The 13,354-nt window shown below is 41.1% G+C and overlaps 2 protein-coding genes across 2 annotated transcripts in view; both read left to right on the plus strand.

The window, feature by feature from the left end:
• Positions 1-13,354, plus strand: part of LOC132398276 (uncharacterized) — a 1,154,100-nt gene that overhangs the window by 867,679 nt on the left and 273,067 nt on the right. The gene's annotated exons all lie outside the window — the stretch shown is intronic.
• LOC132397774 (sodium- and chloride-dependent neutral and basic amino acid transporter B(0+)-like) overlaps positions 1-13,354 on the plus strand; it is a 56,583-nt gene that overhangs the window by 36,691 nt on the left and 6,538 nt on the right. The window contains exons 10-13 of the mRNA XM_059976537.1: positions 3,349-3,467; positions 4,478-4,577; positions 10,179-10,288; positions 10,384-10,554. Of these exons, the coding sequence (XP_059832520.1) occupies positions 3,349-3,467; positions 4,478-4,577; positions 10,179-10,288; positions 10,384-10,554 (500 nt within the window). The remainder of the gene's footprint in view (positions 1-3,348; positions 3,468-4,477; positions 4,578-10,178; positions 10,289-10,383; positions 10,555-13,354) is intronic.

Consider the following 13,354-nt stretch of genomic DNA (forward strand, 5'->3'; position numbering starts at 1 on the left):
ACTGGGAGCCACAAAACCCATTTGACATTTAAAATGAAATAACACTGCATACAACGGTTTTTTTTGCCTTTATGCTATGTATAAACAAACTATAATGTGTTGCATTTATGAAATTGATGAACTCCTGCAGAGAAAACGAAATTACATTTCTGCATGCAACAAAAACATTTTGAACTCCGAAAAAAGGACGTTGGGTTGAAGGTTACTCCATAGTTAGCCTACCCTGGATCGAAGAATTAAAAGAAAGCGTGCACTGGCGGGTGTCAGGCATTGGCAGTGGTGATGTATATTAATAGCGATAAAAAACACGTTGTAGCGGTGTAGTGCTACATGCAGCGCTAAAATAAAGACACTGCAGTCAAAGGTAACTTTATTTGAACTAAACAGCCTTGCTTTAAAGCCTCCCTCAACCCGTCCCCGTGGGCGCGGATGCTCCAAAAGACACGTACTCACAAACCCCCATAGGCTATCTCCCTTAGCCGGAACGGTGGCTAATTGTGAGCCGGTTCGGATGTGCCAGGAAATGGGGTCTCCACAACATTTTTAGATTGTACAAGATCACCATAATCTTCAAATTTCAAATTACATTTCAAAAACTAACAAACCACGGGGAGCCGCAGCACAGAGATGAAAGAGGCGCATGCGGCTCCGGAGCCACGGGTTGCCGACCCCTGGCCTAACCTCAGTGGTTGGGAACATTTTGGAATTGATTCTTAAGGATAAGGTTTTGGGGTTCATGATAAAATAAGCCAAAGTCAGCATGGTTTTCTTAAGAGAAAATCTTGCCTGGAAAATCTGTTGGAATTCTTTGAGGAAATAACAAACAGGATAGACAAAGGAGAATCAATTGACGTCGTGTACTTGGATTTTCAGAAGGCTTTTGACAAGGTAGCACAGGAGGCTACTTAGCAAAATAAGAACCAATGGAATTATAGGAAATATACCTGCATGGACAGAGCATTGGCTGATTTGCAGGAGGCAAAGAGTGGGAATAAAAGGAGCCCTTCCTGCCGGTGACTTGTGGTGTTCTGTAGGGGTCTGGGTTGTGTTTCTTCTTGCACTTTTTTCTTATGTGTCAATGATTTGGATGATGGAGTCCTTCCCTCAACACCCTGACTCTTGATGCATTCTGCTGCTCAGGTTTTCTGGTAAGATAATGGTGCACTCAGTCACAGCAGCTTTTACAGGGCAGTCCAACAATGAGTGATCATGTTAGTCGCTTTGCCCATGATTGCAAGACCCTGTTGGACATAGTTAGTATGAACTGCTGTAAGTCAGATTCCCTGAGTTATTGGCAGATGGTGGGGGAGATGTATAGCCTTGGTCCTAACAATGACAAGGCCTCAAGCAACAGTGTTGCCTGTTTACAGCCACCCAGGAGAGAGGTGTTGGAGTCGGTGCACTCCACTAGAGATCTTGGGGTGCTGTTGCACGGTATCCAAGCTGGAGTCGGTGCTGCCTACCAGCGTTTGCTCGGCAGAAGACAAGCCATATTGTGTTCAACTGCAGACCACTACAACATTCATGGACTCAGGGTCTTGGACTATATATTTTTTGCGTGACCATATTTTACTGATATCTATCTTATATGTGCCTTGTGCTGTTTGTGATTGTTGGTACTGTGTTTTGCACCTTGGCCCTGGAGTGATACTGTATTTTTGGCTGTATTCATGGGCAAACAAGTGGAGATGGAATATAATGGCCATACAGTTTGGTAGGAGGAATATAAGCATACGCTATTTTCTAAACAGGGAGAAAATTCAAAAATCTGAGGCGCGAGGGATTTGGGCGATCTTGTGTAGGATTCTCTAAAGATTAAGTTGCAGGTTGAGTCAGCAGCAAGGAAAGGAAATTCATGTTAGCATTCATTTTGAAAAGATCAGAACGTAAAAGCAAGAATATAATATTGAGGCTTTATAAAGCACTGATGAAGCCTCACTTGGGGTATGTTGAGTATTGTGGGCCCCTTAACTAAGAAAGGATGTGCTGACATTAAAGAGGATTCAAAGGAGTTTCATGAAAATGATTCCAGGAATGAAAGGAGAGTAGGATGGCTCTGTGTCTGTATACTCGTTGAAATTTAGAAGTACGAGGGGTAGCTCGTTGAACCTATCAAATATAGAAAGGCTTCGGGAGAGTGGATGTGGAAAGGATGGTTCCTTTAGTGGGAGAGTCTAGGACCCAAGAACACAACCTCAGATTAGAGGGACGTCCACTTAGAGCAGGGAATAAAGGAATTGCTTTAGCCAGAGAAGGGTGAATCTGTGGAATTCATTGCCACAGATGGCTGTGGAGGCCAAGTCATTGGGTATATTTAAGGTGTCAGTTGAATGGTTCTTGATTATTCAGGGCATGAAAGGTTACAGGGAGAAGACAGGGGAATGGGGCTAAGAGGGAAATGGATCAGCCGTGATCAAATGGTAGAGCAGATTCGATTGGATGAAATTGCCAAATTCTGTTACTGTATGGTCTTGATTCTGAAAAGGTTGCTGTACTTTCTAAAGGTATAAAAAGTAGAAACAGAATTTGAAATTATATAGGGGTACAAGCATATTGATTTGCAGAATGTCACCATAAACTTGTGTTTTTGTTTCTACCTGGAAAATGGGACTATAATCTTTTTCCACAGAGAGTAATGGGTTTGTGGAACACCCTCCAGGGATCGTGGTAGATAGAAGCAGATACATTGGTGGCTTTTAAGAATCTCTGCTAGGCACATGGATGATTGCAAAACGGAAAGGGTTAGATTGGTTAGAGTAGGTTTAAACAGCATGTTGGACTGAAGTGTCTGTCTGCACTATAATGTTCCATTCTACAGAACATTTTGTTCCTTATGCCATGAAAAGAGACCATTCAAGTTAAAAATAATATCACATCAAACCCATTATCCCACTTATTTCCCTGCAAACTAGTCTGTCACAGATGCCTATTAATAATACATCTGATTCTCCTACCACCCAACTACACTGAGGAAAATTTATTAAATCCAATTAACCCAACAAGCGGGTCTTTGGCATATGGGAAGAAACTGGACTACCCAAGGGAAAACTGCACAAAACAAAGAAAAACATCTAAGCTTGACAGACAGCACTAGTGAGAAGAGCTATAACACTGGGACTACTTACAGCAACAATGGTCTTCCTTTATCACCACTTCAAAGGTGACATTCCATAGGTAAATGTTTAAAAGGCTTGAATTCGTCTCTCTAATGGCTCACAGGCAGACTAATAACTTAATAACAGAATTTACACTGAATTGTATGGATTTAGTTAATTGTCAATATTGATTTCACTGTGGCCATGAAAATTATTTAATAATTACTAGACTCTGAACATTTTCTTCCTCTAGAAACTATTATGACAACCATGATAGACAGGTTCCCAAAGCATCTACAATCAAAACGTCTTGTAATGACAATAGGCCTTTGTTTGTTGTTCTTTTTCCTTGGTCTCTTATGTGTAACACAGGTAGGTCCCCTTCTCAAATTACTCTCATAGAAATTATTGTTCGCATGCCAATGATCACTTCAGTTATTTGTCCACCATGGCAAAGTTTAGATGCATCGATTAATATTAATGAACTATCACAATACTTCCTTTTCTACGAAGCAGAGCACCCAAAAGAAGTTATTCACATCTGAAGTTGAGACCAGATCCATTACAGAGTGAGGGGGCAGGTGCCAGAAAGTAGATAGAAAGAGCTATTGTAGAGGAATTACATTGCTTGATGAGGACCAGACACTGATGTGTCAGCAAGACTCAGGCCATGAAATGCCCGGTCAAATATCTGAGAAGCAGATTGAAATAAACAAGGGACTCTAGATAAATTGAAATGCAGCAATGAAATAAATATTACAATTTAACCAGTTACCTAGAGTACAAATTTTGCCACATCTGGTGCTGGTTATACACCCATTAAGACAAAGGTTTCGCAAAATTAGACATTTAAAAAGGATCCGCTATTTTTCTGGAGAGATGCTGACTAATTCTAAACAGATAAAACATCTAGGCTATCAAAGTGAATAAAAAGTACACTGGTCACATTTTAATCAGGACAATCATTTTAAATACTTTCTGTTGTTTAAGGAGGATCATTGATGATCCTGACTCAGAAACATTCTTAACAGAATTCTGTGATTTCAAACATCAACAAAAAATTGAGCACCACTGCAGAACCGATTAAATATTATATTTTGCATGGAAAATCATTACGCGTGGTTGGGGATACGGGACATGGTTTAATCTTAATATATTATGAGAGAAATGATGAAAAAAATTGGCCTTAAAATTGGAAGCAGATATGGTGCTAGTGGTGGTTATGACAAAGAATAAACAGTGTACTTGCTGTTTTCTAGCTGAGAAATATATTGATCTGCAATTTCAATTATTTAATTAAATATTGACTTCTTATTTTAATTATTGGTGCATTATAGTTTTCTCATCCTAGGAGTTTGTTTTAATACTTAATTTCTGTTCAGGCTGGGATTTATTGGATCAATCTCCTGGATCATTTCTGTGGTGGATGGGGAATTCTTGTAGCAGCTGTGGTGGAACTTGTTGGTGTAAACTGGATCTATGGTAAGTAGAATAAGGAAAAAGCAGAAACAAAATTATATTGCTAAATTTTCAAAGCCATTTGTGTCAATCTTTGCCTCCTCAGAAGAATTAAGAAAAATGGTAATGATGATGCCATTTAAACAGTCCTTCATCTTGAATGAAGGCCAATGTGGGAGAATATCTTCCATTCATGACTGAGATATAGCTCTCAAATGTTACTATAAGCCATGTTTTAACAAGACATTGGAGGAAAAGTTTTCACAAACATTCTAATACCATTTGGAGACATGATGAGTGCTGCTTCCCTTCAGCTTGTCCACAGATTCACTTCGACCATTTCTGACCCTTCTCCCCCTTTTGTGGATCTCTCTGTTTCCAGCTCAGGAGACAAATCATCCATTCATATCTACCATAAATCCTCTGACTCTTAATTATACATCGACTACATCTCCTTTCAGTTTCTTTGTCTCTGTTGCATCAGTTCTCAAGAAGAGGCTTTCTGTTCCAAGACTTCTAAAGTGTCCTCCTTTTGCAGGAAACATGGCTCTCCCTCTACCATAGTTAATGGAGCCCCTTTTTGCATTTCACTCTATCCCAGAAGCATACCCCTGTTCCCCCCAGATAGAACAGAAGTACGGCTTCCTTGGTTCTCTCCTTTCATAGATACATAGTTATATTCTTTGGCCCAATTCATACATGCCTTATCAAGATCCTTATCGAAGTTAATCCCATTTAACCAAAACCCCTCCAAACCTTTCCCATCTAAGAACCTGTCCAATTTTTTTAAATGCTTTTATTGTACCTGCCTTTACTACCTCCTCTGGCAGTTCACTTCATATACCCACCACTATCTGAGTGAACAACAGCCCTCAAATCCCCTTTAAATATTTCCCTTCTCACTTTAGACCTATGCCCTATAATATTCACCTCTCTATTAGCATACTGTTATGTACAATTTCCGCTAGCTGCAACAGGATCCCATCACAAGACATATCTTTTCTCCGCGCCCCCCCACACTCCCTGCCCATTCTGATTTCTGCAGAGACTACTCAGCCTATGATTATCTGGCATGTATATCCCTCCCCATCAACCCCTCCCTATATGCTGGCACTTCCCCATGTGACCTTGAGCCACCTGAATGACCCTTAAGTTCAGGGCTTTTCCAGCCTTGTCCATTGCATTTGCTGCACTCCTCTCCACCAGCGGGATGAAGCATGGACTAAAGCAACCCCCTGCCTGAAACAGCCATCTTGACCTTCTGGCTATCTAAGTATCTCTCCCCTCTCTTTTCCCACATCTTCCTCCATCTCTGTACTGGCTATCATTGCTCTACTGTCTCAGACCTGATGCTGCATGTCAACCCAAAATATCCACCATCCTTCTCCCTCCACAGTTGCTGCTTGACCCTCCATCAATTCGCTTTGTTCAACAACTATTTCCTTCTGGCACAGTCAGCTGTCAGTTTGTCTCTCTAGACACATACGAAAGAGAATAGCAGATGTTTCATTTATTTTCAAGATGTTAGTGGACTTTATCTGCTGTTAAGACACACATCCTTCTGTCCCTCTAAGAGCAGATCCAATGTTTCAATGGAAAAGCAAAGTGCTGCAGAAAAACAAAGGATTTCAGCACATCAGACGTTTGTGGAGAATAGAAGAGAATCAACAATTCTGTTAACCATCCATAAATACTGCCCAAACTTCTGAGCATTACCAATATGTCCTGCTTTTCTTCAACTTTCAAATCTGAAATTAAGCCTTCCCTGGGATGATCTCCAAACCTCAAGAATTTCAAAGTATATTTATTATCAAAATAGGATTATATTACCATATACCACCTTGAGATTCACTGTCTTGCAGGTACAAAAAAACAGAAATACAATATAATTGTATTATTAAACAGGAGCCACCGTCAGGGGTATCTTAGATCAGGTTCTATAGAGGCAAAGTGAACAGCCAGAAGGTGTGGAATATATTAGTACCAACGACAAACAGTAGGTAGGAACAGGCAGGAGGTCCTAAAGAGAGAATATAGGGAGTTAGGCAGAAAGTTGAAAAGCAAGATCTCTGGGGTAGTAATCGCTGGATTGCTGTCTGTGCCAAGTGCTAGTGAGGATAAGAATAGGATTATTTGGCAGATGAATTTGTGGCTGAAGAATTGGTGCAGGAGGCAGGATTTCAGATTTCTGGATCATTGGGATCTCTTCTGGGAAAGGTGTGACTTAAAAAGGACAGATTACACCTGAACCCAAGGGGGACCAGTATCCTTGTGAATTGCTGGAGCAGTTGAGGAGCAGTTCACAAGGATATTGGTCCCCCTTGGGTTCAGGTGTAATCTGTCCTTTTAAACTAATTTGGCAGGGGGCTGGGAACCAGAGTGATAGGACTGAGGATGGGCCAGTTGGTATACAACTAGACACAGTGAGTCGTGACACTACGAGGAAGGACAGGAAGATGATAGGGAAAAATTGAACTCAATGGGATGAGTTAAAGTGTGACAGGTAGGCAGAGGGGTGGAGTGGCACTACTGGTAAAAAATTAGATCAAATCCTTGGGAAGAGTTGACATACGATCAGAAGATGTAGAATCGTTGTGGGTAGAATTAAAAAACTGCAGAGATAAAAAGACCCTGACTGGAATTATATACAGATCCCAACAATAGCCGCTACAAATTACAGATGGAGATAGAAAAGGCATGTAAAAGGGGTAATGTTGTGACAATCATAGGGAATTTCAATATGCACGTAGATTGGGAAAATCGGATTGATGACAAGAGGGGGTATTTTTTAGAATGCTGATGAGATGGCTTTCTAGAGCAACTTGAGGTTTAGCCAACCGGGGAATGGAAATCCTGGATTGGGGGTTATGTAATGATCCAAATTTGATTAGAGAATTTGCACTAAAGGAACCCTTAGGAGGCAGTGATAGAATTCATCTTGCAGCTTGAGAAGGAGAAGATAAATCAGATGTAGCGCTGTTTCAGTGGAGCAAAAGAAATTACAGAGGCATAAGAGAGGAACTGGCAAATGTTGATTGGAAGAGGACACTAGGAAGGATGACAGCAGGACAACAATGGTTGATGTCTCTGAGGGAAATTTGGAAGGTGTAGGAAAGTTACATTCCAAAGATGAACAAGTATTCTAAAGGGAGGATGAGGCAATCATGTGTGACAATGGAAGTCAAAGATGGCATAAAGATTAGAGAGGATATATAATATAGTAAAACTTAGTGGAAGATAGAGTATTGGGAAACTTTTTTAAAAACCAACAAAAGGCAACTAAAAAGCCATAAGGAGAGAAAAGATGAAATATGAAGGTAAGGGAGCTAATAATATAAAAGAGGAGGCAAAAAGTTTTTTTCAGATACATGAACAGTAAAAGAGAGACAAGAGTGGATGTCAGATGCTGGAACATGGCGCTGGAGAGGTAGTAAGAAAGAACAAAGAAATGGTGAACGAACTAAATGAGTATTTTTCATCAGTCTTCACTGTGGAAGACACTAGCAGAATGGAAGTAAGGCAAGAGTGTCAGGGAGCAGAAGTGAGTATCGTTGTTATTATTAAGAAGAAGGTGAAAAATCTGAAGGTAGACATGTCACCTGGACCAAATTCACAACATCGCAAGGTTCTGAAAAACATAGCTGATGAGATTGTGGAGGTATTGGTAATGATCTTTCAAGAATCACTAGATTCTGGCATGATTCCAGAGGACCGGAAAGTTGCAATTGTCATTCCACTCTTTAAGAAGGGAGGGAGGCAAAAGAAAAGAAATTGTACGTCAGTTAGCCTGATTTCAGTGCTTGCAAAGATGTCAGAGTCTATTATTGAGGGTGAAGTTTCAGAGTACTTAGGGGCACATGATAAAATATGCACAGTTTTCTGAAGGGGAAATCTTGCCTGACAGATCTCTTGGAATTTTGAAGGACATAACAGACAGGATAGACAAAGGAGAGTCAGTGGATATTGTTTGCTTGGATTTTCACAAGGCATTTGACAAGTTGCCAGGCATGAGGCTGCTTAACACAAGAGCCCATGATATGACAAGAAAGGTACTGGCATGGTTAGAAGGTGAGCTGACTGGCAGGAGACAAATAATGAGAATAAGGGGGGCCTTTCTGGTTGTGTGCTGGTAACTACTGAGGTGCTACAGTGGGACTGCTTCTTTCCATGATTTCGTCAAAGGAATTGATGACTTGTGGCCAAGTTTGCGAATGAGATGAAGATAGTTGGAGGGGCAGACAGTGTGGAGGAAGCAGAAAGACCAAGCCAGATTGGGGGAATGGGCAAAAAGGTGGCAGATGGAATATAGTGTTGGTAAGTGCATGATCATGCACTTCGGTAGAATGAATAAAGTTTGGAGACTATTTCCTAAATGGAAAGAGAATTCAGAGATCAGAGATGCAAAGGGATTAGGAAGCCATCATGCAGGATTCCCTGAAGGTTAACTAGCAGGCTGAGTAGGTGGTAAGGAAGGCAAATACAATGTTAGCACAATTTCAAGAGGACTAGAATACCAAAGCAAGGATGTAATGATGAGACATTATAAGAGATTGGTCAGACTGCATTTGGAGTATTGTGAGCAGTCTTGTGCCCCTTATCCAAAAAAAAAATGTGCTGGCATTGGAGAGGAACCAGAGGAGGTTCATGAGAATGTCCCATGAATGAAAGGGTTAACGTATGAGGAGCATTTGATGTCATTAGGCTTGTACTCATTGGAGTTTAAAAGAATGAGGGGGGATCTCATTGAAACCTATTGAATATTGAAAGGCCTAGGTAGTGTGGATGTGGAGAGGATGTTTCCTATCATGGGGGCATGGAGGGAGCTCTAGGACCAGCGGGCACTGACTCAGAATTGAGAGACACCCATTTTGATGAGAAAAACTTTCTGTCACCAGAGTGTGATGAATTTATGGAATTCATTGCCATAGTTAGCTGCGCAGGCCAAGTCATTGGATATATTTAAGGTGGGGGTTAATAGGTTCTTGATTAATCAGGGTTTCAAAGGTTACTGGGAGAAGACAGGAGAAAAGGCTAGAGAGGGATTATAAATCAGCCATGATGGTGGAGCTGGTGGCTTAATTCTGCACCTATGTCTTATGGTCTTATGCTAATTCACGAGAATTTGTAGATAATCAGGCATCGACTGACAAACAGCAATATGCAAATAAAAATATAATATTGAGAACATCAATTGTAAAAGAGTCCTTGAAAGTGAGTCTGTAGGTCACTGAATCATTTCAGAGTAGTGGTGATTGACATTATCCAATACTAGTTCAGGAGCCCAATGGCTGTTGGGTAATAACTGTTCCTGAACCTGGTGGTGTGGGACCTAAGTTTTCCGTACCTCCTGCCTGATGGTAGCAGTGAGAAGAGGGCATGGCCTCAATTGTGGGGTCTTTGATGATGGATGCTGCTTTCTTAAGGCAGTATTCCTTGTAAATATATTAATTGGCAAAGCATTGCAATTATATTGGTAATTAGCTGGTCAATGGGATGGGATTTACTCATCTGAAATCTTCAGTAATCTTCTCTAATTTAGCCTGTTGAAGAGTAACTAGAGCAGAGAAGTTGCTTTGTAAGATGATGAACTAATTTATTGCAATTCCCTGTTTTTATTTTTCACAGGGGTGAACAGATTCATCAAGGACATTGAGATGATGATTGGGGAAAAGAGTTGGATATTCTGGCTGTGGTGGAAATTCTGTTGGTTTTTTATCTCCCCATGCCTGCTGACAGTAAGCAAATATTGTATTTCGTAGCAATTTCTCTTGTTCAAAATCAAGTGGCAGATTGTATTTCTGAACTTCCTTTGTGTTGTAATTTTATTCAGGCAATTTTAATTTGGTCTTTCGTGACATTTGTTCCACCAACATATGGAAATGTTCAGTATCCTTCCTGGGCAACAGCACTTGGCTGGTGTATGATTATTTTCTGTATAATATGGATCCCCATTATAGCCGTTGTGAAAATTGTCCAGACTGAGGGCTCAAGTTTACTTCAGGTAAGAAAATACTTCATGTTCTTTAAAATTTACACATATGGAGATGCAAATGTCAGAACACAATGTAAATTGAGATGTTTGTCTGTTATTGTTCTACTGTAACTTTTTGCCTTAGAACTAGAACACATGACCTATTTAGTCTGCACCATCATTCCATATAATCATAACTGATCTGCCCCAGACCTCAGCTTCACTTTCATAACAGTTTCCCCTTGCCTCTCCATTCCCTGATCTTTCAAACTTAACCTCCTCCTCCTCAAAGTCATCCAATCATCTATCCTACACAATCCTCTTGGTAGACAATTCCTGATTCAGCTTCCTCTGCAGTAAGAAGTTCCTGTACACCACGGTTTTAAGTGACCGCCTCTTACATTGCAACTATGTTCCCTCATTCAGGACATCCCCACCATTTCAGTTACCCCTTGGAATCTTACCTGTTTCAATTAGATCACCCCCCATTCTTCCAAACATCAAAAATATAAATTCAACTTCTTTAGCTACCACTCATGATGGTGTAACCCTCTCATCCAATAATTAGCCTGGGTGATCTCTTTGAACTACTGGTCTGAGCCCAATGCTACTATATTCTTCCTTAAATCATCTGACCAGAATTGTGCACAGTAATCCAGGGAACGATTGTAAAAATATCTCTAAATGCTAACTCTCTTGTAATAAAGGCCAACCAGCCATTGTCTTCTCAACCTCTTGCTGCACCTGCCTGCTACCTTATTGAGATTGGTGCACAAGACCACCTGAATCTTGCAGAACTTTATTTGTTTGCAGTTTGTCTGTTTAGATAATAGACTGCTATTTGATTTCTGTCTCCTCAAATCGAGCAGATATGCACAGAATATATGGCTCTTTCATCTGCAGTTGCATGTTAAATTATACATGAAAGGTTCTCTTGCCACTCCAAAGCCCTGTCCCTAGGTTTACTCCCTCCCTATGATTTCCTACTCTTTGCTCCTTGAGAGAAAAGGAACAGAGTTTTTAAGTTGAGTTGTCAAAACAGAATGCACACACAAGCTATAAATTAAATCCCACACAGTATTCAATTGCTGTTATAACTAGCTAGCCTCTCATGTCTCCCTTGAGGGACAAGATGTCACCGATAACTGGCGACTGTTTGCATACAGCTCTGATGGGAATCATCAAATATTCCCATTTAGGACTACTACAGCTGAAATTTGAAATCCACAGTCACAGCCATGGATATTTCAGTGAACAACACCATTTTAAGACTTTATAAGTCTATCGATGCTCAAAATTGGCGGATCCTGGATTGCAGACTCAAGTCATGAGTGCAGTTTCCCTTTAAGAAAAAGGGAGCATGGAAGATGAGCCGGTCTCCGGGTATGATTAAAACATCAAGCAAGGTCTTACATCCCCACTGGTGAATGTACAATCTCTGGAAAATAAAATTGAAGACCTTAGGCCAAGATTGCAATATCAGAGGGACATCAGGGACTGCTGTGTACTTTGGACATGGGAACGTGGCTCATTGCCATCACTTTGAATGCAACATTGCAGCCTAATGGCTTCACTATTCTCCACAAAGACAGCACAGTTCAGTCTTCTAAAGGTAGACGAGGTGGAGTTTGCTTTATGATTAACTCATCATGGTGCACAGATGTTGTGATTTAGTCTCAGGCCTGCTCACCTGATCTGGATATATAGCGGTCAAATGTTGTCCATACTTTCTGCCCAGGATGATTTCCACCAGAATCCTGTTAAAGGTGTACATTCCACCTCAGGCTAACGTCAGGCAGGCACTGGAGGAGCTGAGCAGCATAAACAGCAGTCACAAAACTGTGCATCCAGATGCCTTCCTATCATTCCAGGGCAGCTTGAAGTCTCTGAACAACTACCACCAACGTATCACCTGTGGAAACAACGCAGCCAATGCACTTGACCACTCCTACATCGCCATCAGAAATGCTCACCATGTCATCCCACGCCTGCACTTTGGAACATCCTATCACTTGGCAATACCTCTACACTCAGTCCATATGCAGGAACTAAAGACTGCAGCACCAGTGGCCAGAACCAAGGAGAGGCACTTACTGGGCTGCTTTAAGTTGGTGGACTGGACAATATTCAGGAATAACCTTTGACTCCGAATGAATATGCCACAGTTGTCACCACCCTTATCAAGACCTATGTGGATGTGTGTGTGCCTTTGGGAATGTACCGGACATGCCCAAACCAAAAGTCATGGATGAACCAGGAGATTCAAAGTCTGCTGAGGGCTAGATCTATGGCATTCAAGACTGACGATTGAACTATGCAAGGAGTCCAAGTGCAACCTACAGAACGCTGTTTTAAAAGTAAAATAAAATTCTGATTGAGGTTAAAGTCAGAATCAGATGCCCATTAGTTCGGACAGGGCTTGCAGACCATAACTTCCCACAAAGTGAAACATAATGTCATAAATAGCTGTGATGCTTCACTCACAGATGAGCTCAATGCTTTTCAGGCACGCTTTGAAAGGGAGAATAAAATTACATCTGGGTAAATCCCTGACCATCTGATAAACCTGTGACCTTCATCTCAGAGGCCGATTTCAGAACATTTTTCAAGCGGGTGAACACTCACAAGGCATCTGATGGCGTACCTATGCCAACCAACTGGCAGGAACGTTCAAGGACATTTTCAGACTTTCACAGCAGCAGTCAGAGATTCACACTAGTTTCAAAATGCTGACAATCATACCGAAGAAGAGCAGGGTAAGCTTCCTCAATGCCTACCGCCCAGTTGCATTCACATCTACAGTAATGAAGTGCTTTGAGGGGTCAGTCAT

Source organism: Hypanus sabinus, chromosome 8 (assembly GCF_030144855.1).
Source record: "Hypanus sabinus isolate sHypSab1 chromosome 8, sHypSab1.hap1, whole genome shotgun sequence".
Lineage (NCBI taxonomy): Eukaryota > Metazoa > Chordata > Chondrichthyes > Myliobatiformes > Dasyatidae > Hypanus > Hypanus sabinus.